This window comes from Paroedura picta, chromosome 1 (genome assembly GCF_049243985.1).
Source record: "Paroedura picta isolate Pp20150507F chromosome 1, Ppicta_v3.0, whole genome shotgun sequence".
Classification (NCBI taxonomy): Eukaryota; Metazoa; Chordata; class Lepidosauria; order Squamata; family Gekkonidae; genus Paroedura; species Paroedura picta.
In genome coordinates this window covers 193,011,108-193,036,476 of record NC_135369.1, presented here as the reverse complement: position 1 = coordinate 193,036,476, position 25,369 = coordinate 193,011,108, and the positions used below count along the sequence as shown (strand labels likewise).

Sequence of the window (25,369 nt, the reverse complement as noted above, 5' to 3'; positions counted from 1 at the left end):
GTCATTCAAGTCTTCCTAGTAAGGCGGAGTCCTGTCTGCTTACCCCTACCCCTCCTCTCCCCAGCCGTCAAAAGTCACTGTGAGCAAGCTGATTTTCAATCAGGAAGCATGCAAGAATCTCCGAAGCCCACGATGCATGCACTATGTGCCACCACTCTCAGAGAGCGCGAACATTTTTCACATTCACAGATACCTTCTCCGTTCACCTGTGCAGGAATCAAAGGAGCCGCCATCCCCGCAACAGGAATATCTTCCGGAAGGCAGCTGCGCAGTAGAGGAGCCAGTGCAGGGACAGGCATTGGCTTCAGCTGTCTACACAATGGCATTGTTACCTGAAATTAGTGCCATCCACCTGGAGAGGAGGTGGTCTTGCAGATGTGCGGGAAGAAGACATCTGGAGCCTGAACAAGACTTGAGCCAGCTGCATTGGGAAAGGCCTTTTGGACTCAGCAGGGCAGCTCAAGACTGGTAAACCATCGCTTTCTCTGCTTTGTGTCTAGAAGTTTGACTGATGAAGCTGATTCTGAGACAGAGCTGTCAACTTTGGTTTGGGACATTCCTAGAGATTTTTAGATGATGTCTGGAGAGGGGCCAGGAGAGCACTCCATGGGGACGTAATGTTATTCTAGGACTCACATTTCTCTGGGATTCTATGCTACACCGTAGAATTGCCCATTTGAAGAAGACATTTCCTGCCAAAGAATCAATCTCCGTAGTCCCCCATACCAACTGCAATTCCTGGAAAATGCCAGCCCCGCTGAGAGGTTGGCTGTCCTGTTTTGAGTCTACTCAGAAACCTACTTGGATTTGCCCAGTGGGCCTTACTCCCAGGAAAGTGTTCTAAGGATTTTTACTTGGTGGAGCCATGCTGGTCTGAAGCAGAGTCCAGCGGCCCCTTTAAAAACAACCAGGTTTTATTTTGGGGATGAGCTTTCAAGTGTCAGCAGGTTTCCTCAGATACAATATCCTGGAATGGAAGTAAACTTACTGGTAGAGTGTCAGAGTAAATTAACGTACAACATAATGGAAATGGTTAGCAGATTCCAGAGATAAATAGGGAAAAAAACAGCAATTCGGTCTTGTTTGTATTCCCTTGAGATTGAACTGCATGGGGGACATCTTGGGTGCAACATCTTGGGTGCCACAGTAAGAGAATAATGGGCGACTAGAGAATCAGCTGCTGACTGCAGTTAACAGAGACTTGCCCCCCACCTGTCCTCTCAAGCATGGAAGCATCTCGGAGCATCATCATCCTGGAAGTAGAGCATTTAGCTGTCTCTCACAGGGTTGCTGGGAGGACAAAATGCATGTAGTGCAGTGCAACACAAACCAGGTATTAACACCTGGCCGGGCTGGAGGCGCTAAAAATCATTCCCAGTTATGAAATTCTAAATCAGGGGTGGCCAAACTTGTGCTCTCCTTGTGGTCTACAATCACCATGAGTCCCTGCCTGTATTAAAAGGACTCCTCCCTTCAAGTTGCCAACCTTTGCCCAACCGAAATAAATTTGCCTCCATCTGCACTTAAGACAACTCTGCTGCTAAGCGTTTCTACTCGTTTATTTTAACTATTAACCACTTCCCCACCAAACTGGTGCTCAAAGCATTCCCATGGCATATAGAACTGCTCTGCATATCAAATTGCTCACAGTCTTCAATGGTGCACAGAATAATGCTCACAGGATTCCCAACAGGGCACAAAGCATTCCTGAAAACACAGCCCCTAGAAATGGCTCATCTTTGTCCTAGACCTGCTCTTGACCAACGATGCACTTTTTGACCAAGTTCAGAAGACCCAGAAAGAAACAGAGCAAGAGATATTGGGGGGACAAAAGAGAGGTTTCACCTTACCCATACAAAAAACCCAAAACAAAACCCAAGATGGATCTGGCAACCAAACCCTGACCGGAAGCATCTCTGCACTAGAAAAACATCTTTGACAAGTTTTCATCTAGACAAAAGACATGACTGAAAACCAGACCCATTAAGCAGGACGTATGTCCTGTCCATTCAGTTGTAATTGCATTAATGTTATTTAATTATCTAATTGGGATTGCAAGATGTCGTCTGTCTCGAGGGCAGTGATAAGGCCGAGCTCCCTGGCTTGATCCACATAGCGGAACTGACCTGTTCTGGACAACATCATGAGACGGCTCTGGCTGCTGCTAATACAGCACGGATATAGTTATATTTTTATCCTTACTTTACCCAGTTCAGATTTCACTGGGAGTGAGTGAAGCTAAGAAACAAGGCTGGTCAGCCATCCATGCTGGCCTTCTGATGCCCTCCCAATGCTAACCAGAGTGACACTTTAAACCACTCCATCTAGGATGTCCCAGTCAGTCTCCTAGGTGTATGATAGCAGGTAACCCAAAAGGGTTCACCATGAGCTTTGAATCCTACCAACACTCCTCACCTGTCACCAGTGAGCAATATGCCCAGTTAAAAGAAAATAAGCATCTCAGAGAACTTCAGAAGAGTCCTGCTGGCTCAACTGGTCCATCTAATGCAGCATCCTCTTTCACACAGCAGCCAACCAGTTCCTCCACCATGGCTATCTAATCCCCTTTCTAAAGCTGTTTATTCCCGTGGCCATCACTAGATCCTCTGGCAGGGGATTCCACATTTTAATCACTCTGTGTATAAAGTAATATTTCTTCTTGTCCCTCCTGAACCTCCTGCCCAGTTTAACTGGATACTCTTGAGCTCTAATGGCTTGGGGGAGGAAGACAAAGGTCTCTTGGCCACTTTCTCCAACCCAGGCATGGTTTTATCTGCCTCTTTCATGCCCCCGCTCAGTTGTCTCTTTTCCAGACAGGACAGTCCCAAACTCTTCAGCCTTTCCTCCAACCCCCCAACTATCTTGATTGAAGCTAGAAGGCCAAGCTATGAATTACCATGAACATGTGGCCACTGCATCTTCCAGTAACAGCTACAAGCAGATGTGGCTGCTCCATGGCCAGCAATTCCCCACCCCTTCTCCACTTAATGGTCAGCCATTTGCACGGAAGGACAATGATGTCGCATTGGATATTTTAACTGTGTGTGATCAGAAGGTGCAGGTTTGTGGTGGGAACATCTGAAGCATCAGAAAAAGCGTAGTTTTTTTCTCTACCCTAAGGAATCTCAAAAGAGCTTAAAATCACATTCTACTCCTCTCCTTGCAACAGGTACCTTACAAGGCTGGTGGGGCTGAAAGAGCTCCAAGAAAACTGGGCCATTCCGCACTCGTCCAAAATAGCACAATGGTTACAAATTGAAATCGCTACAGTTTTGCCGTTATGCACAACGTCATTGACAATCTGCAACACTCCTGAAACCGATCCGCAAAAAGCGCTTCGTTGTAGCGCTTTCAGGGAAATCCCAAAAAGTGGATTCACCCTCTGGAAAGCGCTACACTCTTGCAAACAATCTGCAACACTAGCGGGAAAGTTCTGTGCGTTACCATTGTTGCAGTTTCTGCAAAGTCCCTCCCCCTGGCTCTCTCCTCTGATCTTCCAGCGAAGCGATCGCCATTTTTTTTTCTCCAAGTGAGCGGAGATCAACGCACCGGCAAGCCTTCGTTTACCCAGTGAGGCTTCCCCGGCTGCAGTCCCTCTGTTTAAAGTCACCAAGCACCAGCAATACAGAGGCCCGTTTGCTGGTTTATTTTCCCTTTATTTTTCACTGTATTTTCGGCCGAAAATTGCGCCCATGCGGGGGGGGGGGGGGTTATTTATTTTTTTCACTCGGGGGGAGCGTGGCAACGATGAAACGGCAGTTCAAACACCACCTGCTAGCAAGATGGGTCTCTCCGTTGCAACGAATCAATGCAGATTCGTTGCAACGTGTGTGTGTGTGTTTTTAAAAACCTTACTTAAAGGGAAAGGGGCTTTTTGGGATCATGATAACGGCCGCCCATTGGCTGCTTGACGGCCAGGGGCGGGACGAGCTTGGCAATAGCGCTTCCTGGCTAGCGATTTTTGCCAAGACCGGAAACCTGTGGGAAACGATAGAAACGCAACTGGATTCCACTACAAAGCCAGGTATGCATAACGACGAATTCCACTATTTAAAATGGCATTTTTTCGTCCCACAACCAATTTGCCACATAGATCCTGGTGCGGAATGGCCCACTTTGATGTGACTATTGAGTTAAGGGTACCCAACTGTCTGCATGCAGATAAATGGGGAATCAAACCCAGTTCTCCAGATCAGAGTCTACCACTCTCAAACTCACACCATGTTATTTCCCTGCAGGTAATCCCTTGACATTCTTGGGGTACCAGCGAACAAAAATGGAGAAGAGGGTGTGAGTTGGCCAGGCAGAATACAACAGGAGTCTCCAACCTTGCTGAACCTGTGGGCTCATTTGAAATTTTGGAGAGCAGGCAGGGGCGCCCCAACGAAATGACTGCTCCAGGGTAGGTGGGACCTGTCATAAAATGGCATCCAATATCAAAACATTTGGAGGTTCTACAAAACATGAAGGAGCTTCTAATTCAAGTGGCTGTTTCTGAAAGGGTGTTCCTGAAGATACAAAGGTGATGCCTCCTGGGTTCTACTGAAGCCACCTCAAGGCAGAAGAATGATGAGAAACTATTTCTTTGATGAGAAACTGGAGAAAGAGTCAGTGGGTGCCTGGAAACACATCATTGTGCGCCATGTTGGGGATCATTACAACAGTGTGGTCTGGGCCTCAAGGCCTCACCTCAATCCTTTGTTTGAGTGACCAGCCTCGTGTGCTGGTTTGGCACGTGTTCCGGGGATTGTTTCTTCCAGATGCAGAAGGATGAAGCCACCCAGTTTAATTCCTGAAAGATACCTTTATGTGTAACCTATAATTGTAATCAGAGTCCTTGTCCGGGAAGAAAGAACCAGACCATCCAAGACGCGGAAAAGAAGTAGCAGAGAGGAGGGAAAGGATTAAACACTCTTGGAATTGGATGACTGTGTAAACGTTTCCTTTGGAGTGTGTTTTCCCATCCCCTCTATACTTATGTCACTTTATCCGTCACAGTTCTGCCAAAACACAAAAGCTTCCCAGAGAGCAGCAGTGCACCATTGTGTCTTCGTTGATACGATAACCTCTGGATGAGAGCAACACAGACAGTTAGTGATGAGAGAAGTCAGACAGGAGAGAAAGGTGATCCTGTAAAATGAAAACCCAGCCCACAAATCAGCCTTGGTCACAGCTTTAGAAGGTAGCTATGTTGGACTGCAATTGAAGAGTTAGTTTTGAGGCCAGAGGCACCTTAGAGGCCCAGATTTTGGGGGTATGAGCTTCCAAGATTCAAAGCTATCTGATAAAGGGAGCTTTGACGCTCGAAACCTCATATCCTGAAAATCCTGTTGGTCTCTTAAGGTATTACTGGAACATGAAGCAAGTTGGTCATAGCTTTTAAGTCTTTGTGCAGCCCCTGGAGTCAACATCACCTGTAGGTTGTTTGGGGTATTTTCCTGTTCCCATGCAAGACATATCCTCCTCTGCCTCCAGAGATGAGATGGCAACTTTTAGAAGGCTCTCTCATGGGTATAGGGTGACAAGTTGACAATGCATCAGCAAGCCTTCTGCTGCATTGTGAATAAAAAACATTCAAGAGGGTTGTGTAGTTCTGTAGGAGGAGGGGGCTAGACCAATCTTGTCAGATCTTGGATGTTAAGCAGGGTCAGCTCTGAATAAAATTTGGATGGAAGACTTCCAAGGAGGTCCAGGGTCATAACAGACAGGGAGACAGTGACCTACCTCCTCTGAATGTCTTTTGCCTTGAAAACCCTATGGCAGGGGTGGTCAAACTGTGGTTCTCCAGATGTTCATGGACTTCAAGTCAGCTGTGACTTGGTGGCACTTTCCATAACCACCACTGTTGTCTACCACCTACTAATTTGGTAGCCACCAGTGAGTCTTGGCATTGGGTTTGAATGCCGGGCGTATGAATGAACGTAGAGATGGAAATGTAACCATGTGCTCTTGGGAAGCTCTTGGGAAGTCAGGAAGCTTTCCCTGAGGATGTGGAACAGTATAGTGTAGCCCGATCTCATCAGATCTCGGAAGCTAAGCAGGGCTGGTGCTTGGATGGGAGACCACCAAGGAAGATGTTGCAGCAGAAGGCCATGACAAACCACCTCTGCATCAACATTACTTGCGTTGAAACCCCCATGGAGTTGCCACAAATCAGCTGCAATTTGATGGCACTTCACATGCATGTGCACACATGCACACACAGTCTCTGCCTGCAGGGCAGACCTGACTCTAAAAGTGGCAAAATAATGCCGGGTGGAGCTGACCAGGATTGGTGATGCAAGCTGTACATTCGGCAGTCTTGATGCTAGAGCTAGACCGATGGGCGACCATGAATCTCGTAATGAGGACTGGATCACCTCCCCCCGAGGAACCAATAAAAAGCCCAACGGCCTGGTAAACAGGATGCCAAACAATGCCTCGATTGGCAGGGCTGCTCTCCCTCCCTCCCTCCCAGCCATTGTTGCATGTTGAGACTGGAACATCTCCATTCAGGTTTTGTTTTCTCACCCTTCTCTAGGTCTGTTTACAAGTTCTGGTGAGTGCAGACACACAATCCATTAACAACATACGTGCGATTTTTTTTAGGAATGTGCTGAGTAATGCCCCTCTTACACTGAACATGTAATTTAAACCCCAGACTCATCCCTGATCCCCAGTTTTGCAAAATGAACATTTTCTGGTTACTACAAACAGGTGTGATTTGATGTGACGTGGGTTTCACTCTAGCACAGGGGTCCCCTGTATGGGGCCTGCTGACACCTTTCCTGGCACCTGTCAAGTAGTTTTAGGAAGTGGGCGGGACCAAGGGAGGCTCCTCCCAGCAGGGCTACTGGTTGGCCATTGCAAATCTGATTGGCTGAGCAGACATTGCAGTGCTGTTTTTTCCCTCTCACATACACCCCTAGTTCCCAGTGTATGCTTTGAAATTAGCTCCTTGGCGGCAGCTGCTGTCAGTGTGGGTACGTGTGTGTCTGTGTTCCATGGGGATGGTTATGGGGTGGTGCCCACCACCTTGTGCCAGAATTTCAAAGGCCAGAAACCTCCAGTGCTGTAGCCCATTCATGTCTTGCTGTTGGCTTTGCTTCCTTTGTCTGAGGAGTTGTCTCTTGGTCACAGCCCCTAGGCTGCTGTTTCTGCATTGGAGTCAAGCTGTCCAACACCTGCGATCCCTCTTGTCTTCCAGCCACTGTTTCAGCAGGGACAATGGTTGGGTTGGTGTCGTGGAGCAATAATGGTAACATAGGGCCATTCTGCACGAGTTTAATGTAGCAGAAGGCTTACATATGGTAAACGCTACTAATTTGCAGTTCCGCATGACGTCGCACACAATCTGCAACACTCCTGCAACAGTTCCGCAAAAAGCGATTCGTTGTAGCGCTTCTAGGGAAATCGGGAAAAGTGGATTCACCCTTCGAAAAGCGCTACACTCTTGCGAACAATCTGCAACACTAGCGAAAAAGACCTCTGCGTTCTCATTGTTGTGGTTCCAACAAAGTCCCTCCCCCTGGCTCTCTCCTCCGAACTTCAGGAGAAGCGATCGCCATTTTTTTTCCTCGGAGCAAGTGGGGAAAGGAACGAAACAGCGAGGCTTAATTCACCCAGCGAGGCCTCTCCGGCTACAGGCCCTCCACAGAAGTGCTTTAAAGCTCCCCTAAGTCCCCAAACACTACAGTGCCCCTGTTTGCAAGTTCCTTTTATTTTCGGCCGAAAATCGCACCTGTGCGGGAGGAGGGATTTTTTTTTCACTCGGGGGAGCGTGGTAACGATGAATCGCTAGCTCACACGCCAGCTAGATGGGTCTCTCCGCTGCAACGAATCAATGCATATTCGTTGCAACGTGTTTTTTTTTTTAACTTATGTTTAAAGGGAAAGGGGCTTTTACGGAGCATGATAACAACAGCCCGTTGGCTGTTCCGTTTGATTGACGGCCAGGGGCGGGACCAAGCACAGAAAAAATCGCTTCCTTTCTAGCGATTCCTGTGAGACCGGAAACCTGTGCGGAACGAATGAAACGCTACTGGATTCCACTACAAAGGCAGGTATGCGGAATGCCGAGATTCCACTATTTAAAATAGTGTTTCCGCTTTGTGGAACCAATTGGCAACATTGGTCCTTGTGCAGAAACACCCAGTGTGCCTCAAAGCAAAGCAGGATTTTAAGTCAGACTTCTGAGTCTACCACACCCCCTGTGAACTTGGATTCTGAATTAACCTACAGAGAGACACAGAGTGAAAGGACAGCTAAAAGAAATTAAGAACTAACAAATCGTTCACATATGTCCTCTGAATGTGTTGGATTGTGAGAGAGGGTTTGGCCAACGGTTTCCCCCTCACCTTTGTTTTTCCAGACTTAAATTACCTCCCTTTGTTTTGCCTGCTTTTGGAGAGAGTGGACGGCGTTAAAATATCTACCTTGGAGTAATACAGCAGTTGTCATGCTGGCCTTAAAAATGCAGTTTTCACACAACTCTTCATTGGGCCAAACGAAATTACAGCTATGCCACACATTGTCTTTTGAGAGGAGCTCTCTCCTTGTCCCCCTTTTCCCTTTGGGTCCATGTCTGGAAGGAACTGTGTTCTGGAAAGTGAAAGTGAGACAGAGGGCTACAAAGGGTAGTGGGGGTGGGGTCAGGACTGGGGAGTCTAGGCCCTCGTCCCTCTTCAGCGCTGAGGCCAGTGAGTGGACCCACAGCCTCATCAGCTTTGTAAGGCTGTTTCCAAGGATAAAACAGAGCAGAAAAGAGCAACATCGGCTGCCCTGAACGTCTTGGAAGAAGAGTGGGATAAACATCTGATAAACAGATATGAATAATCTGGAACTCCTCCAAGCTTCCTTGTCGAGCAGATGGCTGAAGAGCTTGCTTGGTCTCATTGATGGAAAGCCAGCTGGGGGCTGTATCCTGGATTTCTGCTGAAGCCAGTTGTGGAGAGTTATGTTTGTGTTCTCCATTTGATCTAAAATTGGATGTTCAGAACCAGCAAGAAGGAACTATTCAGTCTGAACCTTGTGAAAGGCAATCTGTTCCAAGCTGCTGCTGGAAAGGATCACTGAGCTACTGAGAACTTTGTGATTGCGACATGGAATCATCTCCTAAAAAGGCCCTCTGTTTAAACAGCCCTGACTCTCCTCGGCTAAACTAAGCGATCCTCTTCTAAATATTTAGCACACGCTAACACAAAAACGCCTGGAAGCAGTGGGGTGGGTGGGGGGAGAAAAGCAGGGGAAAGTTCAGGAAAGAAAGGAGTGTGGACTTGCATCAGAATTATGGCTCCAGATTAAATGCTTTAACATTTCCAGTAAGGTAAAGATAACCCCTGTGCAAGCACCGGGTCATGTCTGACCCTTGGGGTGACGCCCTCTAGCGTTTTCATGGCAGACTCAATAGGGGTGGTTTGCCAGTGCCTTCCCCAGTCATTTCCGTTTACCCCCCAGCAAGCTGGGTACTCATTTTACCGACCTCGGAAGGATGGAAGGCTGAGTCAACCTTGAGCCGGCTGCTGGGATTGAACTCCCAGCCTCATGGGCAGGGCTTCAGACTGCATATCGGCTGTCTTACCACTCTGCGCCACAAGAGGCTCAACAATTCCAGTAGCTGATCCTAAAGACAATTAGGATCCTTTGGGGGGGGGCAGGGGGGGACTCCAAGCAATTAATATCCCAAGTCCAAACAGCAATGAGCAGGGCCATGGGAACTGTCTCGGGAACTCAGGGCCTTTCCATAACCACCCACAACTTTAAGGGGGCACATTCCACTGACAGAAGTAAGTGGCGAAGAATTAACTCAGCTTAAAAAAAAGAAAAGAAATGCATCAGCCAAACCAGACAAAATCAGAAGACTGTCTTCTTGAAGGCAAGAGTGAATCATGCTATGAGACTAAGGTTGTGGTTTCCTGAGAGTAAGCCTCATTGAACAGAATCGGTCCTAGAACTGCTTCCTAAAAACTAGGCAGTGTTTTGCCTACTGATCATTCCCCTTGCTGGAAAAATGACCACCAGGGTCTGCTTCGACTACTCAAAATGAAAGCCAGCAGGTCACCTTCCAAGGCCCAGTTTGGCCACAGAACAGCCCGAGGCAAAGGTGTTCCTGTGCTTTTGTTATGCCTAATTTGCTCAGAAGGAGGAGAGGTTCAGTATCAGCCACTTGGAAGCAACCCAGGAAAGCTCAGCCAGGGAAAAGCCGACATATTACAAGAAGGAATATTACAAGCAGGCTCTGGCAGCACTTGGGCCCTGGCTGACGATCGCCCCTCCCCTGCCACAGGCTTTGTCAAGACTCTCAGGGGCTCCTGACTCTGGCTCTTTCCTGCTGCTCCAGACTGACTCGCGTGGGAGCCCAACGGGATCTAGTCCGGCTCATCGTTCATTTGGTCTTTGGCTCAGACGGTCTGATTGACTCCCTGGCTCTCATATCATTTCGCTGCAGATTTTATATCGAAGCACTCCTGGATAACCTCCCTGGGCTGATGGAAAAACTGTCTTCTGAGCCACACGCTCTTAACGTTTCATGGGCCAGGGTTGACCAAGGAGTCCGGGGACTGCGGTGAAAATGCAGACGTGGAGCTTTCTCTGATTACTTCTCACCCTTGCCACTCACTGCCACTAGTCAATGGGAACAGTTTAAGGGCTTAAGTAGAATAGCCATAAACCGCCCAGGTATAGAAATCTAAATAAATAAATAAATGAATGAAGGGAAGCAAAAATAAAAGGTCCACAATCTCATTTGCAGGCTGTTTATTACATTTCAAAACTGTCAAATCCAAGATGTGTGTCCGAAATCAAAGACTTGCCGTCACGTTTTCCCAAGCGATGAGGGTCCGGGACTGGATGCGACCCCTGCGATGGAGCTCGGAGTCCTTGGCAAATCGACCTCTGTAAAATCAGCCGGGGCGGGAGGGGAACTTCTGGCTCTCTACAGGTTTCCTTCCACTCCTGCGATTGTCGCCTTTCTGGAAAGAACGGCCACACCTCCTATTCAAATAGGAACAATGGCTGCTCACAGAAGCCACTGGAGTTCTTTTATCTGCAGGGACCGCAAAAGCAGAATCTTGCTGCCTGGGAAGCGTGCTGCAGGGTGGCTGCACAAACAGGAATTAGAAATCCCTGGAATCGACCTCAGTCCCCTGCCTGGGGTGGAAGAGCGGCTGCAAACCAGCCAAGGTGTGGCCACGCTTCTTCCCTTTGAAAGAGGGTTTGTTACGGCCCCTTTGCTACTCAGTAAGGATCAAGGACTGGAGCAGCTACCAGGACACGCCTGTGACCGGTCACCCTTTGTGTGTTCAGGGGGAGGACCCCACAGTGTTTTGAGACATCTGGCTGCACCACAATCACAGCAAACACACTGCCTGGCCTACACACCTGAAGTGGCAGGAGTACAGCAGCCGCACTCTGGGCAAGCACAAAATGGAATACCGCAAGAGTCCAGGAGCACCTTAAAGACTAACATTTGTGGCAGGGTAAAAGCGAAGTGAACAGTGACTCACAAAAGTGCATTTCTTGCCACAAGTGTCCGTCTTTTAAGGTGCTCCTGGACTCTTGCTCTTCTCTGCTGCCCCAAACAGGCTTAACACGGCTGCCCCTCCTGCATGATCAAAATGGACTGCCAGCCCACTATTCCTCGGTCAAGGGTCTTGAACAGAGTGAGGTCAAACCCCCTAACAGGCAATCACAGCAGCTCAGCATTAATGACCGCCAAGTTAGTTTCCTGCTCCTTATCTAGAAGGGAAAGCTGGATGAGTTTTGAGATGAAAAAGTCCCATAGCCTGTTAGGAGGGAGGACAAGTGCCTCCCCCTCAACTCAGACTAGAAGCTTCAAGGACCCAAGCAGCCCAGAGTCACACTTGCAAACTCTGTCTGAATACGATATGCCTGCAAATTAGACAAATCCTCCAAGCCAGCAATGCAATTCCCGTCTCTGAGAAATCCCAGGGTTTTCATTCCATTTTATCATTGTGTCCTGCAGCATACAACAAATCCTTGATTTGTACGTGAAGCCATTCGAGCAGAAAACACTCTGGTAGTGTTCCTTTGCTCTCCTCCGCAGTGAACCCTGCTTGAGCTGTGGAAGGATTGTGGCCCGGATGTGGAATTTTCGTGGCAATGCTGCACGAGGGAGTGAAAGGACAGTGGCTGTTTTTGCCTTCCTGATCTGGTCTGACAAGCTGTGACTGCGGAAGTGCAGGTGAGCCCACAAGGGAAGCTTAGCTAGAATAGTCATTAAAGTAATACACAGGAAGGAGAATGGGAGCTCTTAGTTGGTGTCGGCAGGGCTGGAATGCAACTGGCCAAGGACCGGGCCCGCCCTCCTTCCCCAGCCAGGCCTTTTGGCATCTGGCAAGTGGCACAATCTGTCAAGCTGGCACAAATTGTGTGGATGTGTCTCTACACCACCTGTTACGATGCATGCAGTAGAGCAGGGGTAGTCAAACTGCGGCCCTCCAGATGTCCATGGACCACAATTACCATGAGCCCCTGCCCACTGGCAGGGGCTCATGGTAATTGTAGTCCATGGACATCTGGAGGGCCGCAGTTTGACTACCCCTGCAGTGGAGTGATGGAGCACACAATCGCCATTTCACCGTGTGAGTAGCACGGTGTTTGAGCTGGGCCTGTGCTCCGTTCAATTGCTCCGTTGCACAATCTGCTGATGTTTCTTTTAGCTCACTTCTTGATTATGTTGCTCTCCGTTTGATACCAGGGAGCCATCTTCCTCCGGGTCCAAGATCAACAAGACCTCCTGCAAGCTTCCTTTGTTTATTTTAACTGAGAATTGAGAGACAGAATCAACTTGGAACACTGCAGATTTTTCGCCTGGGTCGTTTTTAGATTTCCATCTGCTTTATTCCACCATTAGACAGATGGGGATCTAAAGTGCTGGTATTACAACCACATTGGCCGTGGGGCCTTGGGGGGAGGAATGAAAAGTCATCAACCTTGCTCCCAAATGCGCCGTGTTTTAGCTCAAAGGTTAGGTCGCTTGGGTCAACGAAGTGATGCTGTCTTCAACCTCTGCAAGCCTCTTCAGCATTTGATTCAGTTTGATCTCATCAAACTCCAGAGTCAAAAATTCAGATTCCTGGAACACAGAAAGGGAAAAGAGCATTGCAGAAAGCAAAACCAACAAAACCAAGAAAGAACAGCTGCGGAGAGAATACAATCTTGGGTCTAATTAACTGTCTCCCTTCAATGTTTTTAAAAGGGAGCAGAATTGTTCTCTCTTTCCCCAGCGGACAGACCAGAACAAATGGGATGAAATTAATTCAAAAGAAATTCGATCTAAACATCCTGAAGAAGTTCCTGACTATTAGAAGTTCCTGACTCTCAGTGAAACAGGCTTCCTCGGGAGGTGGTGGGTTCTTCATCTTTGGAAATTTTTAAACAGAGGCTAGATAGCCATCTGACGGAGAGGCTGATTCTGTGAAGGCTCAAGGGGGTGGCAGGTGACAGTGGGTGAGCGAGAGGGTTGTGAGTGTCCTGCATAGTGCAGGGGGTTCGACTAGATGACCCAGGAGGTCCCTTCCAACTCTATTATTCTATGATTCTGTCAGAGAAGCACATTTGCTGGGTACACAAGAGGGGTGTCATGAACCGGAGCTGACCCACTCAATCAGAGGCGACCCACATGTGGTGCTAAGAAACTAGTCTTTATTGAAAGGTTCCATAAGATAATGTGAAGCACAGCATGGTAAGCGCAGGGGATGCATTGACAGAGACAGGGATGTGTCAACCCCATAGGGGCATTTATAGGGGGCTAATTTAGGCGGGAAGAGGGGTTCACGTAGGAAGAGGCTATTGATCTAAAAAGGCGCAAATAGCTGGAGACATCTGATCTGCCCTTACAGTTTTTTTCAGCAGTAAATTTCCAGCATCCCCCAAACAACCCAAGGACAAGTGGGGTGGTAAGAGAGAGTTTTCGGTGTTATCGTGGGGGGCGGGACGGAGAGCCTCCTTGATTCTTCTCCCCTATCAACTTGCCACATCCCTGAATTCTTTTATGTGTGTAATACTAAGTAATACAAAATTGGCACTAAGGATATCTGAACCATTCTGCTGTTGAGATCTTATCTTTTGATTGATTGCTTGATCTGTGTGATTTATAGACTATCCCTCCTCACGAGCAGGCTCGGAGCAGTTCACAACATAAAACTCGTACATATAATATGATTAAAACATAAAATCCCTTAATTATTAAGAATGCAAGTAAAATGCTCAGACAGTTCCTCAGTGGGGGCAAATTCTTCAGGTGTTCCCAGTTTCCAAATTCCCAAGGCAGGGAGGAGAGGAGGGAGCTCATTTCGGCCTCAACCATATACCTGGTGGAAGAATCTCTGCTGGCAGCTCATTCGACCAGGCTCCGAATAAGGCCAATCCAACCTCTTTGGGGCCGGGGCCCACCAACAGGTGGGAATTAGCTGAGTGCAATGCTCTCCAGGGAACGTGCTTGGAGAGAAATCTTCGCTTATCTTGAAAAAAAACCTCAGTGATTTTTAAATGCTATACATGAACACACATTCTTTATTAAGAAGGAATCCAATTAAATAAAGGGAAAGGTAAAGGTATCCCCTGTGCAAGCACTGGGTCATGTCTGACCCTTGGGGTGACGCCCTCCAGCGTTTTCATGGCAGACTCAATACGGGGTGGTTTGCCATTCCCTTCCCCAGTCATGACCGTTTACCCCCCAGCAAGCTGGGGACTCATTTTACCGACCTCGGAAGGATGGAAGGCTGAGTCAACCTTGAGCCGGCTGCTGGGATCGAACTCCCAACCTCATGGGCAAAGCTTTCAGACTGCTGCCTTACCACTCTGCGCCACAAGAGGCTCTTTTCCAATTAAATAGCCCAGGCCAAAACCCAAAAGTAGTATTTAAAACAGGCACCTTCATTTCACGGTGATGTGAAACGGAGATCAAAATCAGTCAGTTTATGAGGCCCTCAAGGACTGTGGTAATGAACAGCTGGCAGCTTCTCCGCCTCCCAGGCCCATGGTCGGAAGTGGAACGGGGGGGGGGGGGGGAGGAGCAGAGAACCTGGAAGTGGCACCCATGTCTCTGGGGCCTCTACTTGGCTGCGAGAGGCAGGACCAGCTCACCCCTCGAGCATCGACTTGGGGCACTGCAGCCCGAAGAGGCCACCGACACCCCGTGGACAGTGCCCATCACTGCTACCCCAGACTGTGCTGCTGCCGCCGCCGCCTAAGTCATCGAATCCTAGAATCCTAGATGTGGTGCCCCGGTTGATACAGCCCAGAACGGCATTCGCATCACACTGCCTGCTCATGTTTAGTTTACAGTCCACAAGTACCCCAAGGTCTCGTTCACACACAGTGCTACCTAGAAGTGTATCCCCCATCCAGTAGGCATGCTTTTCGTTTTTCTGACCCAGATGCAGAACTTTACACTTATCTTTATTAAATTGCATCTTGTTCTCATTTGCCCATTTTTCCATTGTGTTCAGATCTCGTTGAACTGTCTCTATCTTCCGGAGTATTTGCCAGTCCTCCCAATTTGGTGTCATCTGCAAACTTGATGAGTAGTCCCTCCACCCCTTCATCTAGATCATTAATAAATATGTTAAAAAGTACCGGGCCGAGCACCGAGCCCTGAGGTACCCCGCTACTCACCTCTCTCCAGTCTGAGGAAACACCATTGACAACAACTCTTTGAGTGCGGTTCTCTAACCAATTCCCTATCCACCTGACTATCTGAAAATCCAGATTGCAGTCCTTCAACTTATCCATCAGAACATCATGGGGCAACTTTCTTAAGAAAGACAGCAGTGTTAGGTTAGGGTTAACATGAGATGGGAACTGACTACATACTTCTTAAGATAATATCAGACTATACTATAATAGGTATTAATAATTACTTTACTAGCTGGTCGCTTTTTTCCTTTTTCATCCTTCTGTAAACGCTTTATATAATAATAAATTAAAAAAAATAACATCATGGGGAACCTTTTCAAAAGCTTTACTAAAATCCAACTGGGTCCCACTTTGGAAAATCCTGCTGAAGTTACAAGTGACCTGGTGGTGTCTCGTGTGGAAGAGAGCAGCTCACTTCCACTTGGAGGTCTCCTTCATTTCAGTTGCCTTTCTGCCTGCTGAAAACATCTTGCGCCTCCATGTGAAGGTATCTTTTGGGAAATGTGCAGGGTCCTTCTATTGTCTTCCTGACACAGATCAGGGGGGAGCCGTTTCGGACAGTAGCCCAAGTGAAAACGAGGGATGAAGGGAGGGACACGCAACCCAACACTTGACAACGGAAAGAACGGCATCCCCCCCCCCCCCGGCCTGAAGCGGCACAGACGGCATCCTGGGAACGATTCACCCATGCCTATCAAGATCCTTGGGTTTTCGTGGGAGCAAAGTCCACGAGCTAGTTCAGCTGGTTTTCTGCTGGACTTCTATGCCGGAAGAACACAGCAACAAACCACAAACGGACAGTGTTAATTCTGTCAACAATCCTTGTGGGGTGGAAAGAGCCATCAAGCTGCAGGCTATTTATGGCCACCCCTGTAGGGTTTTCAAGGTCAAAGATTCAGGGGTGGGTTGCCATCACCTGCCTCTGTGTTGTGACCCTTGACTTCCTTGGGGGTCTCCTAGCCAAGGATTAAGCAGCGCTGACCCTGCTTAGGAGCCAAGATCCAATGATATTGGGCTAGCTGGACCATTCAAGCCAGGGGTGGCCAAACTGTGGCTCTCCAGAGGTCCATGGTCATCGGGAGAGCCACAGCTTGGCCACCCCTGGTCCATGCCTTCTCATACTAATCTGATTTAGAAGAAGAGGGTTTTTTTTGCATATTTATTTATTATATTTATATTTATTATATAACTAGTAAATAAGCCCACTGTCTCCTAAATACAGCGGGCGCTAGCGGCTGTGAGACCCTTCCCGGGCTGGCTGGCAGCGTCCCCACTGGCCTCCCTGCAGGCGAGCCCGGCCATGTGGCGGCCTGGGAACCATCCCGAGGAGATCGGGCGTTTGTTTGATTGGCGCGCTGCGGCCTACCATTGGTGGTGTCCGCGTAGAGGCGACCGTTGGAGGCGGGCTCGGGAGAGAGCGGGGTCGGGCGGCTTGTTGGTGGCGGCAGTGCTGGGTGCCTCTTGCGCCATCCGCGTCCTCTGGCCAGTGGCTCTCTGGCAATCCGCGGGCGGGGGCTCTCGCCGCGGGGGGTTTCCCGGCGTGCAGCGGCTTTTGGCAGGGAGTGCGAGCTGTGGCCGCGGCGCCGGCCTCTTGCTTCTGGTAGGCAGCCGCGGCCGCTGGGCGCAACCTCTTGGGGTTGACCGTGGCTGGCGCGTCTTCTCGACGGCTGCAGCGGCTCTCGGCTCGTGTGGGCGGCCATGGAGCAAATGGTGGCAGCCGTGCGAAGCCGTGTGAGGTTAGAGGGGGGCGGATCGGGAGGCACAAAGCGCCTCCTTATTCGTCAGTCCGGCGGCAAGGGACCAATTGCGAGCCGTCCCTTGCTGCCAAACTGACAATCGGAGGGCCCAATTGGGCCCTCCGATTGTCAGTCTGGGGGAAGGGGCCTATCGGCACCCTTCCTCATCCCAGACAGGGCCTGTCCTCAGGGCCCTTATGGCTTTATTTTATCTGCTCCGCTAGGAGCGGTTAAAGATATTATATAGAATGCCTTTCCTCTTGGTTCAAGGTGTCCTACAGTAATAGTTAAACATTTGCCACTAAAACAAAAAATTAAGCCCCACCACCAAACAGGCAATAGATTTTGGGCGGAACCCTGCTCGTCACCCTGCAGGCTGGCTTAGCCCTTACGGATAGGTTTTAGAAGCCGCTGCTAAGCACTAGATCATGCTGAAAGTCATCAAGGGAAGACTGTGACAATGGTGGCATTTGTCCCTGTGGCTTGTGGGCCAATCCAAGCAGTCATTGGATATATTTTAGAAATGAGGCGGGGGGGGGGGAGGGTTGATGAGGGAGACAAAGAGAGAGGGAGGGAGGGGGAAGTTGCATACAAGCCTGAACTGGACAAAGGATGAGCAGGGAAAAGGAGGCCAATTTGGAGAGTGACACCATGGAGCGATTTGCCCCATGAAGGATGAAGGCTGACAGATGTTTGTGTCAGGACAATGCACAACTGCTGCTGCGGCAGCCTTTTTCGTGGAAATGGCTGCTGTCACTCAAACCCTGTGATTCACAGCCTGGCCTCTGGGAAAAAAGAAGAAAGGCCATTTTGGGCCGCCTTGTCACTTCTGCTTTCTTACATTGACAAGTGCCGTCTGTCTGCTTGGGTTCCTTATCGAACCCTTTGAAACGGATCTTCAGTCTACTCACCAAGTCGCTTAGCCACCTCCGTTTCCTCCAGTGGATTCTGACCCTGCTCTGGAAGGCCGCAAACATCTGGGCCATGCGGTCGTTTGGGAGACCGGCGTGTGCTTCGGCTTTGCAACATCACCCTCAGTGGAGCCAGCTAGGCTCTGCTTTGCAGTGGGGATACCACAATGTCCCACAGGAACTCTTTATGTAGCTCTGAGGTCCCCACCGTGGTGCCTGCTGCCCCCTCTCCTGGTGCCCAACAGCTGTTTTTAGAAAGTGGGTGGGGCCAAGTGGAGCTCTTGCTCAGCAGGGCTATTGATTGGCTGTGCAGATTCAAATAATGTTTCAGTAGCCACTACCACCACAGCGCTGGGCCTTGCTCTCTCACACTCCTCTTCCCCAGTGCATTCTTAGAAATGACTCCTCTTCTTCCTCTTCCTCCCTATGCATGACTCCGCCTCCTGTAGCAGCCATTTTGTAGTTATGCTTATCACCCCGTGTGAGAATTCCCAAGGTGACCTTGGGCTCAAAAAGTCAGGGGACCCCCGAAGCAGCTTTTCACTTGCACAAAACATCAAACCCTTCGAACCACAAAGAAACAGCAGAGATCCCAGGGAGATCTCTTTTCTTAGCGACTGCTCACACACTCCTTGAGCAATCTGTTCCGGCAGGGTGCTGATGAAATTTTGAGGCCTTTGATGTGCCAACAATAACATTTGTCCTCAAGAGATCAGGAATCGCAGACAAGGCAGAAATATTCTGCTCTGAGCTCACAGCCCAATCTGGTTCTCATCATTTGAGACTGAGACCAGGTTAGTTGGAAGGCCGCACCACCAGACAGAAGATTTCCCCGTAGCAGAGTGGGGAGGGAGGCACCTTAAGAAAGAAGGATGCGCTAGAGTGAGATGTGGTACAGTCCCAGTCCTAATCTAGCAATGATTAGCACAGATTCAAAGGGGTAGCCGTGCTGGTCTGAAGTAGGACAATAAAATCAGCATCCAGTCAGGCACCTTTAAGACCAACAAAGATTTATTCAAGGCGTGAGCTTTCGAGGGCAAGCACTCTTCCTCAGACCTTGAATGAATCTTTGTTGGGGTTAAAGGTGCTGGTGGACTCTGGTTTTAGATTGATTAGCACAGAGAGGCATATGATTCAAGGGCGTCCTGCCTGTCCATTTAGCATCCTGAATGCTTGGGAGTTCCGTAGCTCCTTGATCTTGGGGAGACCGGCCCAAGACCCTCAGTCAGGACCTGCATGAGGGCCCTCAAGTCATATCTCAACCAATCCCTCAACCCCAGCAAAGTGTTTTCAGGGCAAATGAGAGTCAGTGGTGGTTTGCTGTTGCCTTCCTTTGCAGAGTCGTTGTCAGGATTGTAGAATCTCTGTCATAAATTAGCCTGAGTTCCTCCATGTCAGTTATATTGCTTGATTGAGCCTGGCGCCTGCTAGCCCCGGCCTTGTAGTTTGTAAGCAATAAAATAGAATAGCGATGTTATGTTAACCTTATCTTGTTATGGGCTCACAGGGTTGTTGTCACCTCTCTCAAGGATGGGAGTTTGGAATCCTGTTTTTGTTTCACATATGTCTTTCTTCACCACCCCCCTCCTTGGGAACTGTCAAGTTTTGGGCGGGAGAAATGTATTGATAAGCTGAGGCAAATCTGGCTTCGAGTCAGATTTGACTTTCAGTCCCATGCGTATAGTGCTAATCAATAAAACTATTTTCTTTTGAATAAGTTTTGTTGTGAGTTTCCTGTGCGTCTGACATCAAGTCAAATCTCACAACTCCTTTCACCTGCAAAATGCAGGGCGAGGGACACACTTTTTCTGAACAGGGAGAGGGCCTGGATTGGGACCTCTCCCAGGGCGACGGCGCTGGTGCCGGCCCGCACAGCTCGGGCATGATGCGGGCAATCTCGGGGGCAACCCCGGGACCCGAGGAATTTTTGGAACGACACGTCACCCAGCGCAGGCGATTGTCTAAATACGACCGCCCTACTGGGGATGAACGGTGGCCGGAGCACCTGGGACTGCCTAGCTACGCGCTGGAGCCTGTGGGTGAGACACAGGACTTGCAGTACAAGCTGGACAGGGTGACTAACTGGCTGCAGGATCTTTCGGGTCGGCTGGATCCGGAGGAGAAGCGCCGAACTCAACGCTTGCTGAGGGAAGTGCTCGGGGGTGGTGCGCACGATACCAGCCTGCGACGAGCGAGCGGTGGGCTTGCACTGCGGGAACACGGCATGGCGGAAACACAAGCAGCAGCGGATGCTGAGGCGGTGGCCAGGGCCAGGGCGCAGCTGGAAATCGAGGCGGAGGCAGAGGCTCGAGCAAGAGCGCAGAGGGAACGAGAAGGCGAGGACGAGGAGCGAGAGGACGAAGGCGGCGCGGGCGGCGATGGAGCCGGAGGGGACGGCGCGGACGGAGGCGAGGATGCAGCAGCGGCGGCAGCAGCGGCGCGCGAAGCGGCGCGAGCGGCCGCGCGGGCAGCAGAGGCGGCACGGGCAGCGGAACGAGCAAGAGTGGCGGCAGGGAGAGGGCGAGGCATCGGCCGTGGTGCACGACCCCTGGTCCCGGCCCCGGCACCGGCGGATTGGGGCCCGGGGCGCCTACCTGCCCACCTCCGTGGTGTGGAGATGCGGAGCACCTATAAATTCAAGGCTAAGTTTTCTGGGGACCCCTCCGACTTTCCTACGTTTCTGGTGCACCTCCAGGCCTATATGATGGAAATGGGGTTCACTTTCCAGGACGACGCTGAGAAAGTGCGTTTCGTAGGTCAAGCCCTAGAAGGCAAAGCAGCCAAATGGTTCGTGGACTTGTACCGTTACCACCCCCAAGCCATCCGTGACTACAACCATTTTATGAGAGCCCTGCGCCAGATGTACGTGGAACCGTTCGAACGAGAGACCGCGGAGAAAAAACTCAGGGCTCATCGGCAAGGGAAGTTGTCAGTGGTCGAGTACGCTAGAGAGTTTAAAGAACTGGCTTCCTCTGTGCCGGACTGGACGGAACCCCAACGCGTGCTGTCGTTTGTGGGAGGCCTCAATCCTACTCTGGCAGATAAATGCCTCCTCCTGGAAGACCCGCTTACGGTTGAAGGGTGGGTCCAATTGGCTGGGGAAATGGAAAATCGATTGGAGCGAGCTTCGATGGTCCAGGTCCTGGCAGGCAAAACCGTGGCGAAAACTTCCACCCCGGCGAAAGTCAAGCCCAGGGCCAAATTGGAGCCGTCTGAGCGCACCCGGCGCATGGAAAAGGGGCTGTGCTTGGGATGCGGCCAAGCGGGGCACTTTCTCGCACACTGCCCGACGAAAGCAGCATCGACCCCGAAGGCCGTGAGCGGCGCCCCATCGAAAGCCCAGCCTGCCAAGAAAACCACTCCGAAGAAAAGTGCCAAGTCTCTCCTGGTGCCAGTGGCTGCCGTGCCGGCAGTGGACGACTCGGAGGAAGGGAGCGGGCTGGACGACGAGGATCAAGTCGAGGAGCAGTCGGGAAACGAGGACGGTCTGCTGTAAAGGCGCCCCGCCAGCAGGCCGCCAACAGGGGCAAACGCGTGGTGAGTGATTCCCCCTTGCTACTCCTACCTGCCAATCTCTCCAACCCCAAGTCCGGGAAAACAGTGGGAGTCCGGTGTATCGTGGACTCGGGGTGTACCCAATCCCTTGTGAGCCCGGCACTGGCCGAGACTTTGGGGGTGGGAAAGGTGCCACTGAAGGAACCCTTGCCAATCACCCAATTAGACGGGAAATGTGCTCCCGGAGGGGAAGCCACGGCTAAGACGCGCCCCATGGACTTGGACATAAAAAAACATTGGGAACGAATCCAACCTTTGGTAGCCCCTCACTCGGCTTTCCCTTGCGTGTTAGGGTTGGATTGGCTGAAGGAACATGACCCCCTAGTGAAATGGAAAGAGGGGACTGTGAAATTTACCTCTCCCGCCTGCGAGCAGCACGCTCGACCGCGGGGTTCTCCAAGTGCGGGGATTGTGGCCGCCTTGGGATCAGGGGGGGCAGCGCTCCCTCCCGAGTATCGGGACTTTGCTGATGTGTTCGCGGAAGTGGAGTGCAACCAACTTCCCCCCCACCGTAAAACTGACTGTGCCATTGAATTAAAGAAAGGGGAACCTCTCCCCAAAGCCAAACTTTATTCCATGAGTCCGCGGGAGATGGCGGAGCTTAGGGAATTTTTGGACAAAAACCTGGCGAGGGGTTTTATTAGACCGGCCACCTCTTCCTTGGCAGCCCCGGTCCTTTTCGTAAAAAAGAAGGACGGTTCGCTGCGCTTGTGTACTGACTACCGTGGGTTGAATGCGGTTTCCACCTGCAACGCCTACCCGCTCCCCCTGATAAAAGACTTATTGGGCCACTTGGGGAAGGCGCGGATCTTCACGAAACTGGATTTGAGGGAAGCCTACTACCGAGTCCGGATCAAGAAGGGGCACGAGTATTTAACGGCTTTTAATACTCCCCTAGGGCAATTTGAGTACACCGTAATGCCGTTCGGCCTCGCCGGCGCTCCGGGCGTGTTCATGAATATGATAAATGAAATTATGCATGATTTATTGTACCAGGGGGTGTTGGTGTACATTGATGATATTCTTGTGTATTCAGAGAATGTCGAGAGTCATGCTGACCTAGTCCGCGAGGTGCTCAGCCGCTTGCGGAAGCACCAATTGTTTGCTAAACTGTCTAAGTGTGAGTTCCACCGCGATGCGGTGGAGTTTTTGGGTTTCCGTGTCTCCCAGGCTGGGATTGAGATGGACCCGGGCAAGGTGCGTGATTTGCTGGCTTGGGAACCTCCCCGCACCAGGAAGCAGCTGCAAAGCTTCTTGGGGTTCGCTAATTTTTACAGGACCTTTATCCCCAACTTTGCCAAGGTGGCGTTGCCCCTCACTGACTTGTTAAAGACCAAACAAGGGGGTAAAACCGCGAGCCGCCCGGGGGCGCCCCTGCTGTGGACCCCCCCTTGTCAGGACGCTTTTGACAAACTAAAGTCACTGTTTACATCCGAACCAGTACTGGCCCATGCTGACCCTTCTAAGCAATTTACTGTACAAGTAGACTCCTCGGACGTAGCAATGGGGGCCGTGATCCTCCAAGAGGGGGTGGACGGGAAATTACACCCGCTGGCCTATCTTTCAAAGAAATTTTCGGGGGCAGAACGAAACTGGGCAATTTGGGAAAAAGAAGCAGCCGCTGTAAAATTGGCCCTTTCCACCTGGAGGCATTGGCTGGAGGGATCCGCGATCCCGTTTGTAGTCTGGACGGATCATAAAAACCTCCAAGCTCTCAAGCAGCCCCGCTCGCTTTCCGCCAAGCAGATGAGATGGGCGGAGTTTTTTGCCCGTTTCAACTTCTCCCTAAAGCATTTGCCGGGCAAAATGAACTTTTTGGCAGATGCCTTGTCACGCCTGCCCCAATATAACAGCAAACGAGACCCATTGGTAGATACCGTTTTTACCCCCGCCCAACTGGGAATGGCCGCCGTGACGCGTAGCCACACAAAGACTGTTACGCCCATCCCAGGGGGCTGGGTCCAGAAGGAGGTGTCCCAAGATCCGGAGTTTTGCTCCCTCCGCCCTGATCTGACGGAGAAGGGGGGGCTCTTTTTTAAAGGCGAGAGACTCTTTGTTCCTGCTTCGGTCAGGGGAAAAGTTTTGAAACTTTGCCACGATGCAAAAACTGCTGGACATTTTGGTTTTGTAAAAACTCTGCATCTGGTCAGGAGACAGTATTGGTGGCCATCTATGCGCAAAGATGTGGAAAAATATGTACAGGGGTGCCCCATTTGTATTGCCTCAAAACCGGCTGGGGGCAAGAAAAAGGGGCTATTACAGCCACAACCCACCCCCTCTCGCCCATGGTCAGATGTTACTATGGACTTTATCACAGACCTCCCTCCCAGCCACGGGAACACCGTGATATGGGTAGTAGTGGATGCTTTTTCAAAACAGGCTCACTTCATTCCCTGCACGGGTGTGCCTTCAGCACCTAAATTGGCTTCTCTATTCATTAAACACGTGGTACGTCTGCACGGGATCCCGACACGTGTTCTGACGGATCGGGGCCCCCAGTTCGTTTCCAAGTTTTGGAGGGAACTCCTAAGACTATTGGGAGTGGAGCAAGCCCTTACTTCGGGCTATCACCCTGAATCAAATGGCCAGACCGAAAGGGTAAACCAAATCCTGGAACAATATTTGCGTTGCTTTATCAATCACCAGCAGGATGACTGGGTCTCTTTATTGCCACTTGCTGAATTTGCCTACAACAATGGGGTCCACGCTTCAACAGGGGCATCACCCTTCAAGGTGGTGTATGGAACTGATTTGGTGGCAGCCCCCACCTGGGAGCTCAGCTCTACAGAGGCTCCTGACATAAATAAATGGGCAGCAACCATCAGTACAGGTTGGCCAGAAATTGTTGCTAGCCTCAAGGAGGCTAAACAAGCCTATAAAGCTCAAGCAGATAAAAAGAGAGTACCTGCTCCTGAATGGAAAGTGGGAGATCTGGCCTATTTGTCTACAAAGAACCTGAGGTGCCAACAGAAATCCAAAAAACTTGGCCCAAAATATGTGGGGCCATTTAAAGTGGTAAAACTGATTAATGATGTGACTGTTGAGCTAGCCTTACCAAAGACTTATAGGAATGTACATTCGGTTTTTCATTCCAGCCTGCTGCGAAGAGCTCCGGCCCCGGACGAGTGGCACCCTCCTCCAGCTACGCCTGTGCCAATTTACATCGATAAAGACACCCACTATGAAGTCAACCAAATTTTAGACTCTCGTTTGTATAAGGGTCGCCTTCAATATCTGGTCGATTGGAAAGATTTTCCTGCTGGGGACAAAGAGTGGGTGGAGGCTGGGAATGTGAAAGCACCCCGCCTTCTCCGGGCTTTCCACCGAGCATTCCCTGATTGTCCTCGTCCGGTAGATGCTGGCTAGGTGGGGGAGTGGAGTTAGTTTTAATGCGGAGGGATGTCAGGATTGTAGAATCTCTGTCATAAATTAGCCTGAGTTCCTCCATGTCAGTTATATTGCTTGATTGAGCCTGGCGCCTGCTAGCCCCGGCCTTGTAGTTTGTAAGCAATAAAATAGAATAGCGAT

At 50.3% G+C, this 25,369-nt stretch overlaps 1 protein-coding gene and 1 long non-coding RNA gene across 7 annotated transcripts in view; one reads left to right on the top strand and one right to left on the bottom strand.

Moving 5' to 3' along the window:
* The window catches only part of LOC143826484 (uncharacterized), a 32,137-nt gene extending 26,886 nt beyond the window's left edge, over positions 1-5,251 (top strand). For all 4 annotated transcript variants that reach the window (XR_013227077.1, XR_013227076.1, XR_013227075.1 and 1 more), the window contains 2 exons: positions 215-468; positions 4,239-5,251. This is a non-coding gene — a long non-coding RNA (uncharacterized LOC143826484). The remainder of the gene's footprint in view (positions 1-214; positions 469-4,238) is intronic.
* Positions 5,252-10,719: 5,468 nt separating this feature from the next.
* Positions 10,720-25,369, bottom strand: part of COMMD1 (copper metabolism domain containing 1) — a 102,636-nt gene continuing 87,986 nt past the window's right edge. The window contains exons 3-4 of one of the 3 annotated variants that reach the window (XM_077315298.1): positions 12,933-13,075; positions 10,720-10,971 (exon numbers count right to left, since the gene is read on the bottom strand). In XM_077315298.1, the coding sequence (XP_077171413.1) occupies positions 12,968-13,075 (108 nt within the window). In that variant the 3' untranslated portion in view covers positions 10,720-10,971; positions 12,933-12,967. Of the gene's footprint in view, positions 13,076-25,369 lie in introns of all 3 variants that reach the window. The other 2 variants (XM_077315290.1, XM_077315283.1) reach the window with 2 other exon arrangements.